This window comes from Rhinopithecus roxellana, chromosome 11 (genome assembly GCF_007565055.1).
Source record: "Rhinopithecus roxellana isolate Shanxi Qingling chromosome 11, ASM756505v1, whole genome shotgun sequence".
NCBI lineage: Eukaryota > Metazoa > Chordata > Mammalia > Primates > Cercopithecidae > Rhinopithecus > Rhinopithecus roxellana.
The window spans coordinates 116,107,424-116,126,664 of record NC_044559.1 but is presented as its reverse complement, the minus strand read 5'-3'; the positions used below and the strand labels follow the sequence as shown (position 1 = coordinate 116,126,664).

Below are 19,241 nucleotides of genomic sequence, written 5' to 3'. Positions count from 1 at the left end.
GGCCATCAGCCTTTAAAATGTCGTTCATCTAAGTACAAGAAGGTGGCTCAACTCCACCATATTCAGCTTGTCTGTATCAGTTGTGCAGTAGCATAGCCACCAACTGCAGGTGGCTGTTGAGCTGTTGAATTGTAGCTTGTCTGACAGACAGTGTGCTCTAACTCTACAATATTCACCAGAGTTCAAAGACATAGTACTCAAAAAATCATTACCTTTATGTAATAAATTTACTAAATTATTCATCATCAAATTACAGACAACATAGATCAGGAATCATTTTTAAATTGATGACATGTTGAATTTATATTTTGGCTATATTGGGTTAAATAAAATATGCTATTAAAATTAATTCCATCCAGTCTTTTTTACTTTTTTTAATGCCACTATGAGAAAATTTAAAGCTACATTCATGGCTCAAATTATATTTTGGACAGTGCTGTTCTGTAGAGACATGTGGAATATGGAATGTCTCTCTGCAAATTGGATGTACTAATGTGTGTTTAAGAAGATTTTAGAAACAGCTTGGCCGGGCGCGGTGGCTCAAGCCTGTAATCCCAGCACTTTGGGAGGCCGAGACGGGCAGATCACGAGGTCAGGAGATCGAGACCATCCTGGCTAACATGGTGAAACCCCCGTCTGTACTAAAAAATACAAAAAACTAGCCGGGCGAGGTGGCGGGCGCCTGTAGTCCCAGCTACTCGGGAGCCTGAGGCAGGAGAATGGCGTGAACCTGGGAGGCGGAGCTTGCAGTGAGCTGAGATCCGGTCACTGCACTCCAGCCTGGGCGACAGAGCGAGACTCTGTCTCAAAAAAAAAAAAAAAAAAAAAAAGAAACAGCTTATGCGGAGAGAAATTAACTCACTCGAGGTATTCAGTGCAGCAAATACTAAATAAAAGAGGGCTTGTTTTACCTTTTTGGGGAGATACGTTGGATGGAAATATTCTTGGATGATCGTTGTTCAGGGACGAATACTTTTCCATGAGAATATTGTCAAGGTAGTAGGAGTCGATTGTTAGGGAACATGGTTTGTTGACGTTTGAAAATAACTATGGTGCACACGTTCTTTTGGAATGTTCCATCCAATGTCGTCGTACGGGGCCCGGGAGGTGCTTCGCTTTGCAGACACCTGCTCCTCTGGCATCTCCACTCCACGCTTTTACTTCCACCTCGCTCTCACCAGCTGTATTTAGCATGCTCTAGCACCTTCCAGGGGTGTTTTGTGGGTGAGATTCTTAGATGAAACACTTGGGATTCTTGGATGCTAGGGGCTGTTGTGACAAGCTTCGGCTCTTCCCTCCCCGCCCACAGCCACAGTTTTGCTTGCAGCCTACGGGGCCTGTTGGGGGCATGAAGCGGCTAAGGCTCTCCCCTAGCCAGAGGCAGCTCCTGGATGAGGCAGTGCCAGGGTTCCACTCAATTCCTTGCTGATGCATGGAATCTTCTCATAGATCATTTTTAACATCAACCTTAAACCACAGACATCTTTATTTTTAAGCTTTTTGCACTTGCAGACCATCAGTTTTTCTGAGACTCTTAAAAATCTGATTTTAGGCTGGGCACCATGGCTCACACCTATAATCCCAGGAGGTCTGAGGAGGAGGTCTAAGGCCAAGGTAGGAGGATCGTTTGATGCCAGGAGTTCCATATTAGCCTGGGCAATATAGCAAGACCCTATCTCTACAAAATATTTAAAAATTAGCCAGACATAATGATGCGCACCTGTAGTCCCAGCACTTTGGGAGGCTGAGACAGGAGGATCTATTGAGCCCAGGAGTTTGAGGCTGCAGTGAGCTATGATTGCACCACAGCCAGGGCGACAGATCAAGACTCTGTCCCTCAACTAGGAGGAAATGGATGAAAAGTGTTAAGTCTGCTGAATCTACCCAGGGCTACAGGTTTTTTTTTTTTTTAAACTTTAAACTCTTCATTCTTTTTCACGATTTTTTTTCCCCAAAAAACTCAGAAATGTGAACGTGAAAAAAGAGAAGGGTGGAGTTCAAAGTCTCATCTCCTGTTGCGCTCTCAGAGATGCCTTCTCCATTATCCCATTGCCGGGTGTTGACTTGCTTCTAAACACCACTTGGCCCTTTCTGCACACCAGCATGTTCCCTTGCCCACAGAGCTGGGCTCCTCCCTGTCACCTGCCAGTAGCTCAAAGATTGGCATCCGGATGGAGGAGAATCACAGACGAACTTGAGATGCTGTGTTTGTGGCTAGTATTTGCCACTTCAAAGAGAACACGGCTTACATGGGGAAGTTTGTCTTTGCCAGGGAAGTGGAAAAAGGTACCAGATGCAGTTTCTCTGAGCTGCTTCTGCCTAAAGCCCACCTGGAGGATAAAGCACATGTAGGTAGCTGGGTATTTTCTGGCATTGATTTCTAAGGATTTTTAAAATATCATTACTCAATTATGTTTTTGTTTTTAAATAGACATGGGGTATTACTGTGTTTCCCAGGCTGATCTTGAACTCCTAGGCTCAAAGGATCCTCCTGCCTCAGCCTCCCAAAGTGCTGGGATTACAGGCGTGAGCCATTGCACCTGGCCTGCTCTATAAGTGGAACGTGATTCACCTTCCAGAAAATCCATGGGCGATGGAGGAGGGGAAAATAATGCAACGGCTGTCTAAAATCTCATGATAATGGCTGGCTGTGGTGGCTCACCCCCGTAATCCCAGCACTTTGGGAGGCTGAGGCGGGTGGATGGCTTGAGTCTAAGAGTCCAACACTAGCATAGGAAACAAGGCAAAACTCCATCGCTACAAGAAATGCAAAAATTAGCCAGGTGTGTTGGCATGTGCCTGTAATCCCAGCTACTGAGGAGGCAGAGGTTGCAGTGAGCTAATACCACTCCGTTGCACTCCAGCCTGGGTGACAGAGCGAGACTGTCTCAGAAAAACTCATGACAATTATAGATTATCATGCCATAATCTAACCAGAGCACAGAAGGAATCTTAGAGGTACAAGACTTACATGTAGAGTCACATGTAGAGTTTCATGTAACATGATTTGGTTAAGGGGTAAATATGTTAATATTAAAGTAATGTGCTCTACAGGGTTCCTGGGCAAAGCATGTAAGTTCCATTCAGATGCCCAACCCTGACCAGGTTGAATCCTCTGCCTGGAGTGCTCTGTTTTAGTGAGGTCTGGCACATTCCAACAGAGCACCTGCTCAGTGGGCGATATCTGCCGTGGATATGAGATGGGGAGTAGCAGTGCTCAGGCCAGATTGTTACTACCCCGTTTAGATTCAGACGCCTCATTTTCTGTTTGGGGAAACACAAATCACCCTGCTAGGGGATGAATCCCAAAGCCTTCTGAATTCCAATTCACCGTTCTTTGCCCTGTACTCTGAAACCTGTAGGCCTGAACTTAGATTGAATGTGATGTCCAGCTTTCCACTGACGTGGTGTATTAGTCCATTCTCACATTGCTATAAAGACATACCTGAGACTAGGTAATTTATATAGAAAAGAGGTTTAACTGGCTCCTGGTTCTGCAGGAGGTACAGGAAGCATGGCAACTTCTGCTTCTGGGGAGGTCTCAGAAAACTTAGAATCGTGGTGGAAGGTGAAGGGGGCAGGCACACCACATGGCAGAGCCAGAATGAAAGAGTGCAAGGGGGTCAATGCACGCTTTTCAACAACCAGATCTCGCAAGAACTATCACGAGAACAGCACCAAGGGGATAGTGCTGAACCATTCATGAGAAACCACCCCCATGATCCAACCACCTCCAACATTGAGGACTATAATTCCACAGGAGATTTGGTGGGAACACAGACCCAAACTGTATCACATGGCCATGTGTCACCTGCTGTGGTTAAATCATCAGGTCACCTGGGCAGAGAGAAACTGAGAGGGAGGGATAGTGCCAAGAGCAGATGGCCAACAGCCACAAATAGGGAGAGGAAGAGGAATATCAGTAGTGATAGTACTACCACTATGTATGGTATGCTTTTACCATTTGTACTTATTGTAAAAACAAGACAAAGCAAAGGCTTCTCTCTAGATACTGGCATCCCTTTTCATGGGACACCAGAGCTGTGTAATGTCACTACATCTAGAGCTACGGGACAATGTGTGCCCCACATGGTTTTCTTCACATGATATTGCTTAAGGCTTCAATAACTTAACATATACAACGTGGCAGAGAAGCTTCCTGTCCGCACGCTACAGGAGTCCTGCCCTGGCGATTACCAGCTTAATGACTCAGAAGTCACGAGCGACCCTCAGCTGCCCATATAGGAGCCTCGTGTGGCCAGAAAGACTCTAACCCTTCCATGATAATAAAAATTCATTCTGATTTTTTTTTTCCCAACAGAAAGGGAAGAAAACAGTACTTTTATGTTAATTTTAGTTGAGCCTGGTGACTTGTACCTGTAATCCCAGCTACTCAGGAGGCTGAGATCACTTGAGGTCAGAAGTTTGAGACTAACCTGGGCAACAAAGCAAGATCCCATCTATAAAAATAAAGTTAAAAATATATATATAATGTTAATTTTAACTGAATTATTTTATAAATAACTAGTATCTTAAACTAATTCTTATTAACATTAAAAATAATTAACATTCTATAAAGTCCTTTGTACCTTAAAGGAATTTAGTAGAATCACCCTGATCACGGTACTTTAAAAAAGTATCCACAAGAGGACAATGGCCTGGCTCCCAAAAGGCCTCATGAAGTAGCGCTGCAGCACCTTTATTGAGTACCTAGTCTTCCCTTTAGCCTTAGAAGCCCTGCAAGCTGGCAAGGCGTGCCTGTAATCCCAGCACTTTGGGAGGCTGAGGCAGGAGGAACTCTTGAAGGCAGGTGTTTGAGAGCAGCCTGGACAACACAGTGAAACCCCCCTCTACTATTAAAAAAAAAAAAAAAAAATCAGACAGGCATGGTGGCACGTGCTTGTGCCAGCTACTCAGGAGGCTGAGGCAGGAGGATCACTTGAGCCCAAGAGGTGGAGGCTACAGTGAGCCGTGATCGCACCACTGAATTCCAGCCTGGGCAACAGAGTGTGACCCTGTCTCAAAAAGGAAAGAAAATGAAACCCTGCAGATAACTGAGGAAAATCGCGTAAGAGGAGGAACCAGAATTCCACAACAGAGGATAACCGCCCCCAAAGACTGGAACACTTGCCTCCGTCTGCACAGCACACATCCCTTTGGTAGACAGCTCCAGGCGGGAAGCTGATGGTAGTCACCTGATGAGTGTGGAATTGAGGACATCAGGAAGTGATCCTGGGCTCAGATGTTCAGTCACTCCGTATTTTGGGGGTGACAATTGTGTACGAGGCAGCAGGCACTGGAGAAACAGAAATGATTTAGGCCTAGTCCCTGTCCCAGAGGCACTAATGATCTAGTTGGGATCCGTGTATTTGGATACCTGTAATTCTTCCTGATAAGCGCAGCTATATATACTTTCTTTCAATCAACCAACAAACATTTCTAGTGTGTCCTGGGGACAGTGAACAAGACAGGTAAGGCTCTGGTGCTCTAGGAATGAACCTTCTATCAGGGGAGGCAGGAAACAGACATCAAATAAATAACTAGATGGTGATGAGTGGCGTGATGGGAATGAACGTAGTCAAAGATAGAAAGTGTAGGGAAAGACGACCTGGCTAGGAAACTCACATTTGCAGTAGACCAGAGTGATGGTGTGTTCGTCAGGACTCAGCATCGCTTTGATTACAAGGAACACAAGGCCTAAGAGGGAGGGGGATTATTTGATGATTTTACACTAAACATCCTCCAGCAATACAGCTGACTTTAGGCATGGGGACCCACACAACGTCCTTGGGCCCAGTCTCTGTCCTTCGCTTCTGCTTTGCTGGTTTCTCCTCCAAGCAGGCTCTCAGCACAGTGCTAGGACAGGGTACCGGCAGATCTGGGCTCATCCTTCCTACTTCAAGTAAAACAGGAAAGAAAGGACTTTTCTTCCCACGCGGTTCAAGCTCCAATATAAGGCCTGTTTTTCTCATTGGCTCTCTTTGGTCCCGTGCTTGTGTTAAACCAGTTACGGTACCCAGGGTGACAGGACACCCTGACGGACCTAAGACTGAGTCATGTTGACACCAACATCAGGGAAGCACAGCCAGACCCCGGAGTCTGAACACCTGTGGTCACATCACAGTATTTAAACTCTGCCTCTGTTTCCCCACCTGTCAAATGGGAATGGTGGTAGCGTCTGTCTCAGGGGGACCTTGGGATGAGCTTTCCAGGTAGAGTGAATCGCAACGGGAAACAGAAGCCCCTAAGGAGCTGGGATCAGGGGCGTGGAGGGTCACGGCAGAAGATATGGAGGTGAGCTGGTCAGAAGCTGGACCGTGCAGGTGTGGACCGCGTGTTCTGGGTAGGCAGTGCCATGTTGTTTTCGGTGATTCCTCCTAGACACATAGTCCCGCCAGGGCATCCACAGAACTCGCAGCCGCTGGTCCCCACTGCCTGCATGTTCTCCCCGGTTTTCAGTTCTGACTCTGGTGGGCAGGTTCTCTCTCCAGCTTTGTTGATATCCCTGGTCTGCTTAGAGTCGAGGCGCGCTGGTCTGGGAGTTATGCTGGTGTTATTTTGGGTGACTTTTCATGTTTCTGCTTTGATCTATTCTGTGTTGATTTTTATTACTTAACACGCAGGGGAAAACCTTATTTCCCCATACATTCCAGTTTTGGGGTGGTGCCTCACTCTTGCCCTGACCAGAGTCATCCCCAGCTAATTCTGTGTTGGCAGGGCATAAAATCGGAAGCAGGTTATGTTAATATGGACCAAAGTGGTCATTGGTGACTGCATCCTATCATCAATCCAGCTAGCTGTTTTAAGAGGTCCATTAGATAATTACTATTTAGGTTTTGAGTGCTAGATTCAAGTTAGTGGATTTTCATAGTAGTGTTTTTGAAGAATAATTTTTAAATGGGTAAATTGCCCATACGAAAATAATTCCTTACTTCCTTATATTTATGAATAGGTTTCTGTATCACTGTATTACGAGCACATATACGGTTGGATGTCTCTTTTTAATCTCTGCAGATGCCAAGTACTAAAATAATTATTTCTTTTCATAAATAAAAGAAATCCACTCCAGGTACGAAGTCTGTCAGGGACATAGCTTGTTTGGGAAACTTACCAGTGCCCTTGGGCTGATTTCCTTTTTGCCTTTGAGTTTATTCTGGAAATTGCAACATTTAGCACTTTGCAGTTTAATTTAAAAGGATTACCCATTTTCTTAAATGCTTAAGCAGGGAAGCAAGCTGCAGTTATTGATTTTTCTCTGCATGTATTCCGTGAAAGCTCCTTCCCCAGGGAACATACCTCCTGAACTGCATGCCTGCTGGTGACAGCTTGGACCTCTGATACATAACCAAAGACCTCGCCTAATATCCTTGCAAGTGCTCCGGGAATTTTTATTAAGTAAAAGCATCATTAGAGTAGACAGGATGATGAAGTTTAATGAGCATCTTTTGTGCATGATATTGTTAGTTTTGCTCTTCCAGAATCCTCATTTCTCCCCTCCAGTGGGGCAGATCGTGAGTCTAAAATATATGGCTGTTTTGAAATCTGCCTTATATATTATAGCCTATTTTTCATATAGCTTGCTTTCTGTCTTAAGCCAACTACACATTTCCTTGTGGCTGTTTATATAGATGCCATTTGCACATGCATGTTTATACTTTCTTTCTCCACTATGTTGGGAACAGAAAGCAGGTTATAATGGAGAAGAATGTGATAGACACACGCTGCCATTCGTAAATTGCATGGAACCATCTCTTGGAGGTTTGATCTCAAAAAAAAAAAAAAAAATTCATTTCCTTTTGAATTAATGAGACTTCTCACAGGAATTAGGGTAACTGTTAATTTTTTTTTCTTTAGGGCTCAGCAATTTACATGCTCAGGTTCTGTCACCAGCCCCTGATAGCTGCCGGATAGGAGAAATAAAGCTATTAATAATCTCAGCTTCACACTCTGTCCGCAGATCTATTTGTGAAGATGTTAAATTTAGGATCCTACCAGAAGATTACAGATTAGAAGCAAAATTATTTTTCTCCATTATTTTCACTGGCCATATCCTGAGATTTTAAAATTGGTTCTTTTCTTGGTCTGTATGAGGACTTGCCATGGAAACACCCAAAACAACAGTAGGGATACATATGACACGAGCAAACGACTTCAGAACAGCATATTGCACCTCTCATATACCTGGCATTCTGAAAGACAATATTTACATAGCACACAATGTGTTTCTAGCAGTGCCTGGAGTGTATAGACTACAAAAGAAGTTAAGCCTGCACTCCCTGCCCTGCAGAAAATGGTAGACTTCTGAAGAAAACAAAACCAAGATGGAAGATGAGGTAACTTAGTGCTTTAAGAATTTGAACTTTGGAGTCATTGCCTGGGTTTATCAGAGCCTCAAGCTACTAAGCCTCAATTTCCTCATCTGACAAATAATGATCATAATAGTAGCTTCCTCGTTGGGTTGTTGTAGCAGTGAATAATGAATGCACGTTAGCTGCATTGGAAATGTCGTGCTGTGATCACAGCACCCTGCTGATGTTTTGAGATAACACGCCAAGGTCAGGAGTCACTTTATGTATCAAGGACTTAAGGATGAGATCCTGATACATCCCGTAGGGCTTGGTGACAGCAGAATGGAGAAGGTGAGGAGGAAGCTGTGGAAGTCCTCATAATACGGACAGTTGCAGAGGAGACCTAAGCAGGCATTCCTGGCAGTAATAACACAGATAAGCAGCAACAACAGAAACAAGCCAAAAGGAATGTTGGCTGTCAGGAAAGGCTTATCTCAGGCCTCAGATTGATTTAGCCTTCTTTTCATTTTTCAAAACACTTCAGAGAGCCCAGGCCAACCTGATTATCAGTTCACCCGCCAGGTAGATAATGGGCGAATACTCCCCTTTTCCAGTTCAGATGGCAGAGGTTCTGGAAAGATACAGGACTCTGAGGCTACTCAGCTAGTAAGTGACAGAACTCACACTCACTCCATCTTTCCTGCACGCTGCCCTGCTTGTCTTAGTGCAGAGAGAGAGGACATTGGGCGAGCCAGGTCCCCCAACCGCTTGCACTGTGGCTGCTCTGTGCCAGGTGCCAGGCTGGGTACCCCATCCAGCAGCCAGAGGTTGCTGTTTTTCATGCATCCACCAGGAAGAGTTGTTCAGACATCCTGTGTAGTCACCTGGATCAGGGAAGGGAAGTCACCTGCATCAGGAAGACCAAGGAGGGAACCATTATAATAATTGGCCATGTGACATGGGCCTGATTAGGAGAAAAAAAGGAATGGATGATGGAAATAAGAATAAACGAGGTGCCATAAAACAGCTAGTTAATGAGTTACGGATCTTTTGAGGAGCTGATGAAAGCTATGGTCCCTTTCTGCTGAAATATACACATACAACTTTAGAGTTTCAGACACTTCTGGGGTCCTAGGCTAAGAACGTCTACTGTAGAAGAAACTAAACTTCTATCAGACCTGATTAGTATGGTGACCAAAAAAGAGAGAATGTCAAAATGACTTCAGCATTTGCTCCTGAAGTTCTAGAGACATGGAGGGACAGACCTGTGGAAGGTGAGGTGAGGGACTCTTCCCTGCCTTTTGGGGTTTGATAGCCAACATGTCCCAGTGGGCTGAAGAGGATGAGGACTTGGAGAGCGGCTGCTCAGAAACAATCAGGATGAGGACTTGGAGAGCGGCTACTCAGAAACAATCATGAAAGTTATAAAATTAGATGGGAAGAAGACACAAAGACACACAAGGACCAATGAGGTGTCCAGAGAGAAAACAAGAATCAGGATGACATCCTAGAGCCAAGGGAGAACATTTTTAAGAATGAGTGGCTTGGCGGAGGGCATTGGGGGGAGAGGGGCGGTTTCCTTGCTGCTGCAGCAAAGGGATGTAAGACCCTTGGATCTGACGTAAGACTCAGTTTTTTCAAAAATAAAGATGCCCATATTAAATAAAATCCACATATCAGCCAGGCACTTACGCCTGTGATCCCAGCACTTTGGGAGGCCGAGGTGAGAGGGTTGCTTGAGCCCGAGTTCAAAACTAGCCTAGCAACATAGTGAGACCCCCATCTCTACAATAAGATTTTAAAGTAAGCTGGGCATGGGGGTCTGCACCTGTAGTCCCAGCTACTTGGGAGGGTGAAGCAGGAATCCCTTAAGGCCAGAGGTCAGTGCTGCAGTGAGCTGTGATCATGCCACTGCATTCCTGGGTGACAGATCCATACCCTGTCTCAGGAAGAAAAAAAAAAATCCACGTGTCGTGTAATAGAAAATCATGCATAATACATACTGCTTACAAAAAGAAAATGTTGCAAAAGTTATTCTGAGTACAGTAGACTGGAATTTTTTGCTGTACAGTCTTAGCCATCCATACATGGCAGTGGTCAGTTGCAAGGAGCTTGAAGCGGCCTGTCTGCAGGCTTTTTTCACAGCACACCACAGAGGTCACTAGCCTGCCGACCCAGGCAGTCTCCAGGATCATTTCGCAAAGATCCTTCTACAGGTGGGCTTCAGCAGGGGTTCCTGGGGTGGCTGCTCAGGGCAGGGCCCACTCCCACGTTGGTGTTGGGGCTTCACAGTGAGATCTAGAGCCCCTGTGAGCCTGGCTGTCTGGTTCACTCATCTCCCACCACTGAGAGCGTTGCAGGCGTCTCATCTTTGAAATCATTTTCAGCAACAGAAGCCTGTTCATCGGACTCTGAAGAGCAGTTGATCCTCTCGTGTCACCTCAGAGTGCTCTTCCTCGGTTTTTCCCACATCTTAATTGTCTCCCAGTTCTCTTCTCCAAATCCTGGGTTTCAGGGGAGAGAAGATGTTCAAGGGCTCCATGCCAAAGGGTTTCCTCCAGTTCCTGGGCTGAGCATTTTACCCACCAGCCACTGCAGCCCCATGGGTGACCTTGGGCCAGGCTCCCTTTATCACACTTTCCAGCTGGCATAGCTGAGTGGCAGTGCCCGCCGAAGCTTTCCCAGAAAGATCTGCACCAAAGTGCAGATTCTGGGCAGCACGAGGGCGTGGCAGCAGCCTGCAAGAGATGGAAGGAGCTGGCCCCGGTAGCCTGCGTCAAAGAAGCTTCCCGAGAGGTTAGAGGCAGCAGCGGTCATTGTGAAATGCCTACTGTGTACCCAATGAACAAGAGCATTTCCCTAATTTAATCTTCTCCCAAACCCTCCATGGTAGCTGGGAATCTTCATCTTCCTTTTGCAGATGGAGACATCAGACTGTTGGAGGTGAGCGAGGTTCCCCAGGGCACACATCATTCAGGGCCAAGCAGGGTGCGGAAGGCAGAGGTGATTGTCCATCTCAGAGACTGTTCTCCAGGAATCCCCAGTGCAGGGTGCAGTGGGCTCCTGTAGGGCCAGACAGGTGCCACATGAGCAGAGAGCTGCGGTGGCCCCGAGGGTACACGCTGTCTAGGAGGGGACAGCGGTGCCGGGGTCTGAGGGATGGTTGGGGTTTCCCAGGTGCAGGAGATGGAGAAGCTGTGTTCACCAAGGCCCTGGGGGGAAAGTACAAGTTACGCGAGGTCAGGACAAACGTTTTTCACCAACACTGGCACTTCCCCGCATGGCGCTGCGTCCTGTGGCACAGTCTTTCCTCTCAGGAACTGCAAGGAATAGGATGTCTTTCAATGGCACTGACTGCTCTGTCCTCTGTAGTCAGTCACTGCTACAAATTCAATCCAGGTCCATGCAAAACACAAGCCACGAGTGTTAGCTTCAGAGGATGGGGTGACAGGGACCAGCCAGTTCATAGTAGCCAGGGGACAATTTGCAAACCTGTTTTCACTTCCACTCATAGAAACTACACCCATTTTTCCTTGGGGACACACCTTGTCTCTCTGAACCTTGGTTCTTTCGTTTTTCCATCTAATTTACCCCAGAAATTCATTTTTCCTGTTGAAATTAAGCAGAATCCTCATGGACAGGCCACCCTGTCAGGCCCAGAGAGGCCCACCTACTATGTTAGTTCTCTACTGCTGCTCTAACAGATTACCAAAAACTTAGTAGTTGAAAACAAAACGAATGTATTACCTGGTAGTTCTGGAGGTCAGAAGTCTGAAACAGTGTTGCTAGCAGGTTGCATCTTTCAGATTCTAGGGAAGAGGTTTCCTTGCTTTTCTGGCTTACACAGAACACCTGTGTTCCTTGGTTCATAGCCCCTTCCCCCATCTTCAGAGGCTGCAGTGTAACATCTTCAAATCTCTTTCACTCTGACCCCGTTTTTATTTTTGATTGATTGTTAAGGTCTTGCCCTATGGCCAGGCTGGATTGCAGTGGGGTGATCATGGCTCACTGCAGCCTCAAACTCCCAGGCTCAAGCAATCCTTCCAATGCAGCCTGCCAAGTAAGTAGCTGGGACTATAGGTGAGCTCCACCACACCTGCCTAATTTTTTTTGTACTTTTTATAGAGATAGGGTCTCCCTATGTTGCCCAGGCTGGTCGCAAACTCTTGGCCTCAAGCAGTCCTCCCACCTTGGCCTCCTAAAGCGCTGGGATTACAGATGTGTACCCCTGCACCTGGTCCCTCCTGCTGCTTTCTTATAAGGACGCTTTTGATGACACGGAGCCCACGGGATCATCCAGGATTCTCTTTCCAGCTCAAGGTTCATAACTAAGTCATGTCTGCAGAGTCCCCACTGCCACGGAAAGTAACAGTCACAGGTTTCAGGGATCAGATGTGGCCATCTTTGGGAGCTGTGATTCTGTCTACCACACTTACTTGCCCAGTTGAGGCCCCATGGCTTGTAACTGGCAGAGCCAGGAATGGAACACCAGACTGTGGAGTTTGTTGTGACTACACCGCCACTGCCGTAGCCACATCCCCGTGAAAATGGCCACTCATGGCCGCTTAGCAAAACGCCAGCTCTCCTCTGCCCACACAGCTGGAGGAGGTAAAGGATCGTGCGGCGGACAGCAGCGTCATCCAGCCCTGCCGATGACTCACTGAGGAAGTGGGCCATGCATCTAGCTCTGTCTTAGTTGCTTGCTTCAAAGAGGATTAAAACCTTTGTTCCAGCGGTGTTTGGGGATTTAACGTTGATAGAAAATACCATGTTATTTTGCAGGGGAAACAGCCCTAAAGAAGGAAGGTAATCATATAATTATTTTGATTTAATCACTCTTGACTGTAACCCCACGTCTGTCCTACTTTTCAGCAAGCACTCGCAGGCTGCTTCCAGTAGGTTTGCCATGGTGCTGGGCTTACCGAACCAGCCTGCAATGAAGACAAACGACATCTCTGGCTTACAGATAAAGAAACTGAGGCATGGAGAGGGAGGCGAACAGTGGTAATCATTTGCCCAGAGTCAACATCTAATAAATGTAAAAAGCAGGATTTGAACAGCAAGTTCAGGGCCGCCAGCTCCCACCTGGCCCTTTGTAGTGACTTGCTCTGCAGCTCCAGGATGTTCAGACACACACTGTGGGATCTGAATGTAAAAAGGCAGAGACTGAAACACGAACATTCCAGTTCACTCTGAAAAAGGAGAAGAGCCCTGCAGCTTTTGCAACCCCTTCTGAAATTGCTTGCCTGGATTCCCATCGTCAGGGCCCAGCTGAACACCCACCCCTTCTGGGAAGCCCCCACACCCACCTCAGCCCTTCCCTCATTCAAGACATGACCCGAAGAAGGGGCTTGTCAATTCTTCTCAATTCCCACTGCTCCTCTCCCTCTGCTGACCTCTTATCATTGCGAAGACCCTTTCCTTACATTCAAGTATTGCTAGGTTTCCATGGGCATGAACTGTGGAGTCATCTGTCGACTTTTAGAGTCCTTACGGTTTGGAGACCAGGTGCGTGGCTCACACCTGTAATCCCAGAACTTTGGGAGGCCAAGGTGGGTGGATCATTTGAGGTCAGGAGTTCGAGACCAGCCTGGCCAATGTAGCAAAACCCCATCTTTTCTAAAAATACAAAATAGGCAGGTATGGTGGCAAACGCTTGTAATTCCAGCTGCTTAGGAGGCTGAGGCACGAGAATCACTTGAACTCAGGAGGCAGAAGCTGCAGTGAACTGAAATAGTGCCACTGCACTCCAGCCTGGGTGACAGAGCAAGACTCCATCTGAAGAAAAAAAAAAAAAAAGAATCTTTAAAATTTGAAACTATCTTTGAATAAGAACATACATATACATATATATTTTTTTGCTCTGTGCAGATAAGGGGTTGGGAAAGAGAGGGAAGATCTCTGAAGCTGTGTGTATCGCTGAAGCTGGGACAGGGCTACTGTCTCCATTACACAAGCAAAAAGACCTCTAAATTCCTACAGATGTGGAAAGCCAATTTGCAGGCTCTCATGTTCTGTCTAGTACATATGGAACCTTCTTGATGCAAAGGAATGGCCTCCCCTTTTCCTGGAGAGCAATCCCAGCACCTGGCTGGATGTGCACACCCTGGCTCGTAGGTCTGTCTCTGGCCAGCTCTGAACCCTGCGTTCTATACTCTGTGAGAGTGACTGTCGATGGAACCTGCTTGTACTGCCTCCAAGGTGACACTTGGAAGACTGGAATAGAATACAGCATGGCCTCTCAAAACCATAGTGTCCAGCTTTCCTGGATCACAAAATCAGTTGGGCAGTTCCATCTGCCAGCCCTTCCCCTCTGCCTGTCAGCCATGGTGCAGATGTTATCCAGAACACTAGTGTTGAAGACCAGGCACAGTGGCTCATCCCTGTAATCCACTTTGGGAGGCCAAGGCAGGAGGATTGCTTGGGGCCAGGAGTTTAAGACCAGCCTGGGCAACATAGTGAGACCCCATGTCTATGAAAATAATTTTTTTTGGCAGGGCATCGTGACTCAAGGCCTGCAATCCCAGCACTTTGAGACGCCGAGGTGGGTGGATCACTGGAAGTCAAGAGTTCAAGACCAGCCTGGCCAACATGGTAAAACCCCACCGCTACTGAAAAATACGAAATCAGCTGGGCGTGATGGTGCATGCCTGTAAGCCCAGTTCCTCAGGAGGCTGAGGCAGGAGAATCATTTGAACCTGGAAGGCGGAGGTTGCAGTGAGCCAAGATCACACCACTGCACTCCAGCCTGGGCAACAGAACGGGACTCAGTCTCAAAAAACATATAATATATATTATATATATTATATTTTTTTAATTATCTAGGCATGGTGGCATGTATCTGTAGTCCAGCTGCTCAGGAATTCTGAGGCATGAGATCACTTGAACCCAGGAGTTTGAGGCTGCAGTGAGCTATGATTGTACCACTTGCCTTCCAGCCTGGGGAACAGAGCGACAGAGTGAGACACTCAAAAAAAAAAAAAAAAAAAGCCAGACGCCAGTATATGCTAAACAGCCCAAGATGCCGGCATCCAGAGAGTGTGTATATTCCTCGTGTGGATACTGGAGCTGGGGCCACCTGGTACAGGGACGTCAGGCTCTGTGCCAACCCTCATTCACAGCGACTGCAGGCTGTGGAGCTGGGTATGCTCTTGCTGTAGAGGACCTGAGACACCTGCCGGGCTCTCTTGGAGACACAATTATATCAATAAAAGAAGTTTGCGCTGTATTTATTTTAGGGTGGCTTTTGTTTTAATCAGAATTACTCATAAATTATCGATTAATTACCTTCTGCCGTTCAGTTAAATCCTCTCAGCCACAGAGCCAGCGTCGCTGTGCAATGAATGCCATCCACCGTAATTATAGGGCACTTTGTCAGCATTTAATCAGCGGTACTTATTAATGTGGCATTGATGTGTGGTAGCCACCCCCACGCTATCCATCATGGGTGAGCAGCCAGCACAGATTCGGACACCATTGCTCTCTGTCCCATTAGCCAGCCCCTGGGCTTTCGGGCCAAGCATCATGCTCACTTTTCACTAAATGGACACTCTGTCTCGTCCATTCAATTCCATTTTTATCATTGTCGACTTAAACACTCATAAGCTTTTGAACTTCAGTCCAGAACGGCTGAGCAGGGCCTGACCAGTTCTCCCAGTGAGTGTGAAATCCCAAGGGACTGGTCCGTGATCGGACGTCATGGCATGGCATGCGTGTGTAAGAGAATTTTATGTTCAACACAGCATATGACCCAGAGAACACAGAAGTGATCTTTTGGTTTTCTTTGGCTTACTATTTCTGGAGATTCTTCTATTCCTGAAAGCTCTTCCAATGAAAGCTCTGTTGTGTTGGCAAAATAGATCTGATGGTGTCCTTTCTCTTGTCTTTGCAGCCTCTATGGCAGACACATGCAGGCCAACCCAGAACCACCAAAGAAGAATAATGACAAATCGAAGAAGATCAGCCGGAAACCCCTGGCAGCCAAGAACAGATAAGGAAGGGGTTGTCATCGGCTGGCCTTCCAGCACCTTCTCTCTCCAACACTTCATTCTCTCTTGCTCTCTCAAATAAACACAATGCGTGTGTGGCCTTTTTTATTTTTCTTTTCACTCTCTAATGCTTCCCACCTTACCTTTTAGATTCTTTTGGTAGGTGGGGAGATTGTTGTAAGGTCTTTAAACCATTTCCATTTATTTCTTTAAAATTACCAAAAGCAGGGAACAAAGCTCTTATTCAACTGCAAATTCCATAGTGGGCTCAGGCTTTTCTTGACTAGACATCACAAGGTTGCTTATTATCAAAAGAATAATTAAAATCATGTAACCATTTAAATGTCACTGTTAACACTTTTCTCTCTTTCTGTTGATTCACACAACTCATTATTTTGCTTTATTAAAAATCTTCACCACTGAGATATGTTAATTTAACTTACAAATGATTTTAATAAAATCTTGAGTTTGTATCACATGTTACTTGTCGACCCAGAATAAAAGAACAGTCTGATCTTGGGGTACAACACATTTTCATTTACTTTTCTCCCCCAAAATCATCTTGTCCAATTTTATCGGTTATACATGATAAACTTTTCATGAAAGAAATGCAAAATTAAATCACAGTTCGTTTCTTCTCACATTAATTTGTCAAGTTTTTTTTTTTTTCTTTGAAGACTTTTTCTAAATCAGGAAGCAGAAAAACAAATCTCTAGGAGATTCTGCCAAAGGATTTTGGAAAGTAGCATTCCTTCGCCGAAGAAATGGTGATTTCTGCCAGGGGCTGGTAGACAAGAACTGTGAAAGGGAGAGAGAAAAAACCTCAACTATGTTTTTTGTCACGGCAGAAAATCTGCTCACATCAAAGCATTCTTCTAAGCGACTTCGATGCCAAGGAAGTTGTGTAAATGTGCACAGGCTACACCACACCTAGGGTAGAAATCACAGTTGCAGAGTCATTGAACAATCAATTGTTTAACATCTGTGAGAGGCAGCTTTCCTTCTTCTCAACAGGGAAACCTATGACAATGAAAATAAATGGAAGCTCAGGTTTTGTGCTCACTGAAAGGGCTGCCAACCCCAGAAGGCCTCCAAAAAAAAAAAAAAAGGGTGTGTGAAGATGCACTGTCTTTTCAAATGGCCTTAGAGAGGGGGTCTACCCTTCTCTGCTGTGTCCTTTCAACTTCCCAGTTGAGCTCCCAAGACCAGGACGCACTGGGGCGTATAAAAATCCAAAATCAAAATCAAGCAACAAGTTCTGAGTTAATTAGGAAACAGACTTTGCATTTCAATCAGAGAGGCCAGAGAGCAAGGTCTAAACTTCTGGCTTCTAGACAACTTCCTGATAGAACATTTCACTGTGGGAAGGGGCTTCCCCAGGTCCCATCTATCCCTGTTTAGGGATAGAGTTGATAACATTTTTATAGGTGGCATGTTTGCCTCTACCTGAATTTTTTTTAATTGATTTTTGAGCTTTTGAGATTACAGGAGGGAGAACAAGGCCTCTGCTGTTGTGGATAGGAAAGGCTTAACCTAAAATTAAACCAGCAAGGAAGCGTTAGTAAAAATCTAACAATATGAAGGGTTCTTATGAGTGATTTTTTTCAAAAGATGGAAACTCCAGAAACGCACAGGAATGAAATACCTCCCAGAAACATGAAGCAATCATCGAAGACTCACTGGTAATATTTTTTAAAAGTATACAAATCAAAGCAAAAATAAGCATGCGTAACAATGAGAAATGTGCAAATATTTTTTAAGGCAGTACTAAGTGCAAGAGGAGTAACATGAAATAAACATTCTTTCACAAGGCTACTGGGAATATAAATTTCTCTCCAGAAAGGTTGTAGCAGTTTGACGATAGGTGGCAAAACCTGAAGATTGTGTACTTGGGCACAGAATTTTTATTTCTAGGAATGTATCCTGAGGAAATTATTAAACTGCAATGTTTAGAAATTGTCCGTATAGCATTGTATACACAAGAAAAACAGAGAAAAGCCTGATGCCTGTCAGTGGAAAAGGGGTTCAATGAATTATGGTGTATCTGCATGAGGTTTCCATGACATTAAAAATTGTTGAACAATGGCCACGCACAGTGGCTCATGCCTGTTATCCTAGCACTTTGGGAGGCCAAGGTGGGAAGATTGCCTGAGCTCACGAATTCTAGACCAGCCTGGGTAACACGGTGAAACCCTATCTCTACTAAAATACAAAAAATTAGCCGGGCCTGGCAGCGTGCGCCTGTAGTCCCAGCTACTCTGGAGGCTGAGGCAGGAGAATTGATTGAACCCAGGAGGCAGAGGTTGCAGTGAGCTGAGATTGTGCCACTGCACTCTAGCCTGGTCGAAAAAGCAAGATTCCATTTCCAAGAAAAAAAAATTGTTCAACAATAAGGGCAAAGGGAGAGAATCATAACATCTGATTAAATAGAAAAAGCAAGATTTTGAAAACGACCTATGTAAGGATGGTCCCTGCTGTGTCAAAAGGAAGCTGTGTTTGTAATATGTATGCATAAAAAATTAAATAGAGATGGAACACAATTTTAAGGCAGATAAATTATCTCCGTATTGCGAACTAAGACTTTCTAGAATTTTACACTTACTCATTCTGTACTTAAATTTTTTCTAATGAACACATATACTTTTGTAATCAGAAAATATTAAATACATGTATTTTTCAAAATGAAATTGGCATGTCATGGTATGTTATGCAATCCAGGAAATACATAAGCTCAAGGCATAATATAAAATGTCAGGAGAGTTTTTTCTCTTTTTGTTACCAAAATGGGTTTCACGTCTCTTCCTACAGTTTTTAGTTACTTGATATCTGGATCAGCAAACAAAATATCTGAAGTTTGAAAGGTGGCCCTTTTTTTTTTTTTTTTTTTTTTTTTTGAGATGGAGTCTCACTCTGTCACCCAGGTTGAAATGCAATACCATGATCTCAGCCCACCGCAACCTCCGCC

At 45.3% G+C, this 19,241-nt stretch overlaps 1 protein-coding gene across 1 annotated transcript in view; it reads left to right on the top strand.

Moving 5' to 3' along the window:
* RSU1 (Ras suppressor protein 1) overlaps positions 1 to 17,384 on the top strand; it is a 234,865-nt gene extending 217,481 nt beyond the window's left edge. Inside the window, exon 9 of the mRNA XM_010354758.2 lies at positions 16,180 to 17,384. Within this exon, the coding sequence (XP_010353060.1) occupies positions 16,180 to 16,282 (103 nt within the window). The 3' untranslated portion in view covers positions 16,283 to 17,384. The remainder of the gene's footprint in view (positions 1 to 16,179) is intronic.
* Positions 17,385 to 19,241: the final 1,857 nt, after the last annotated feature.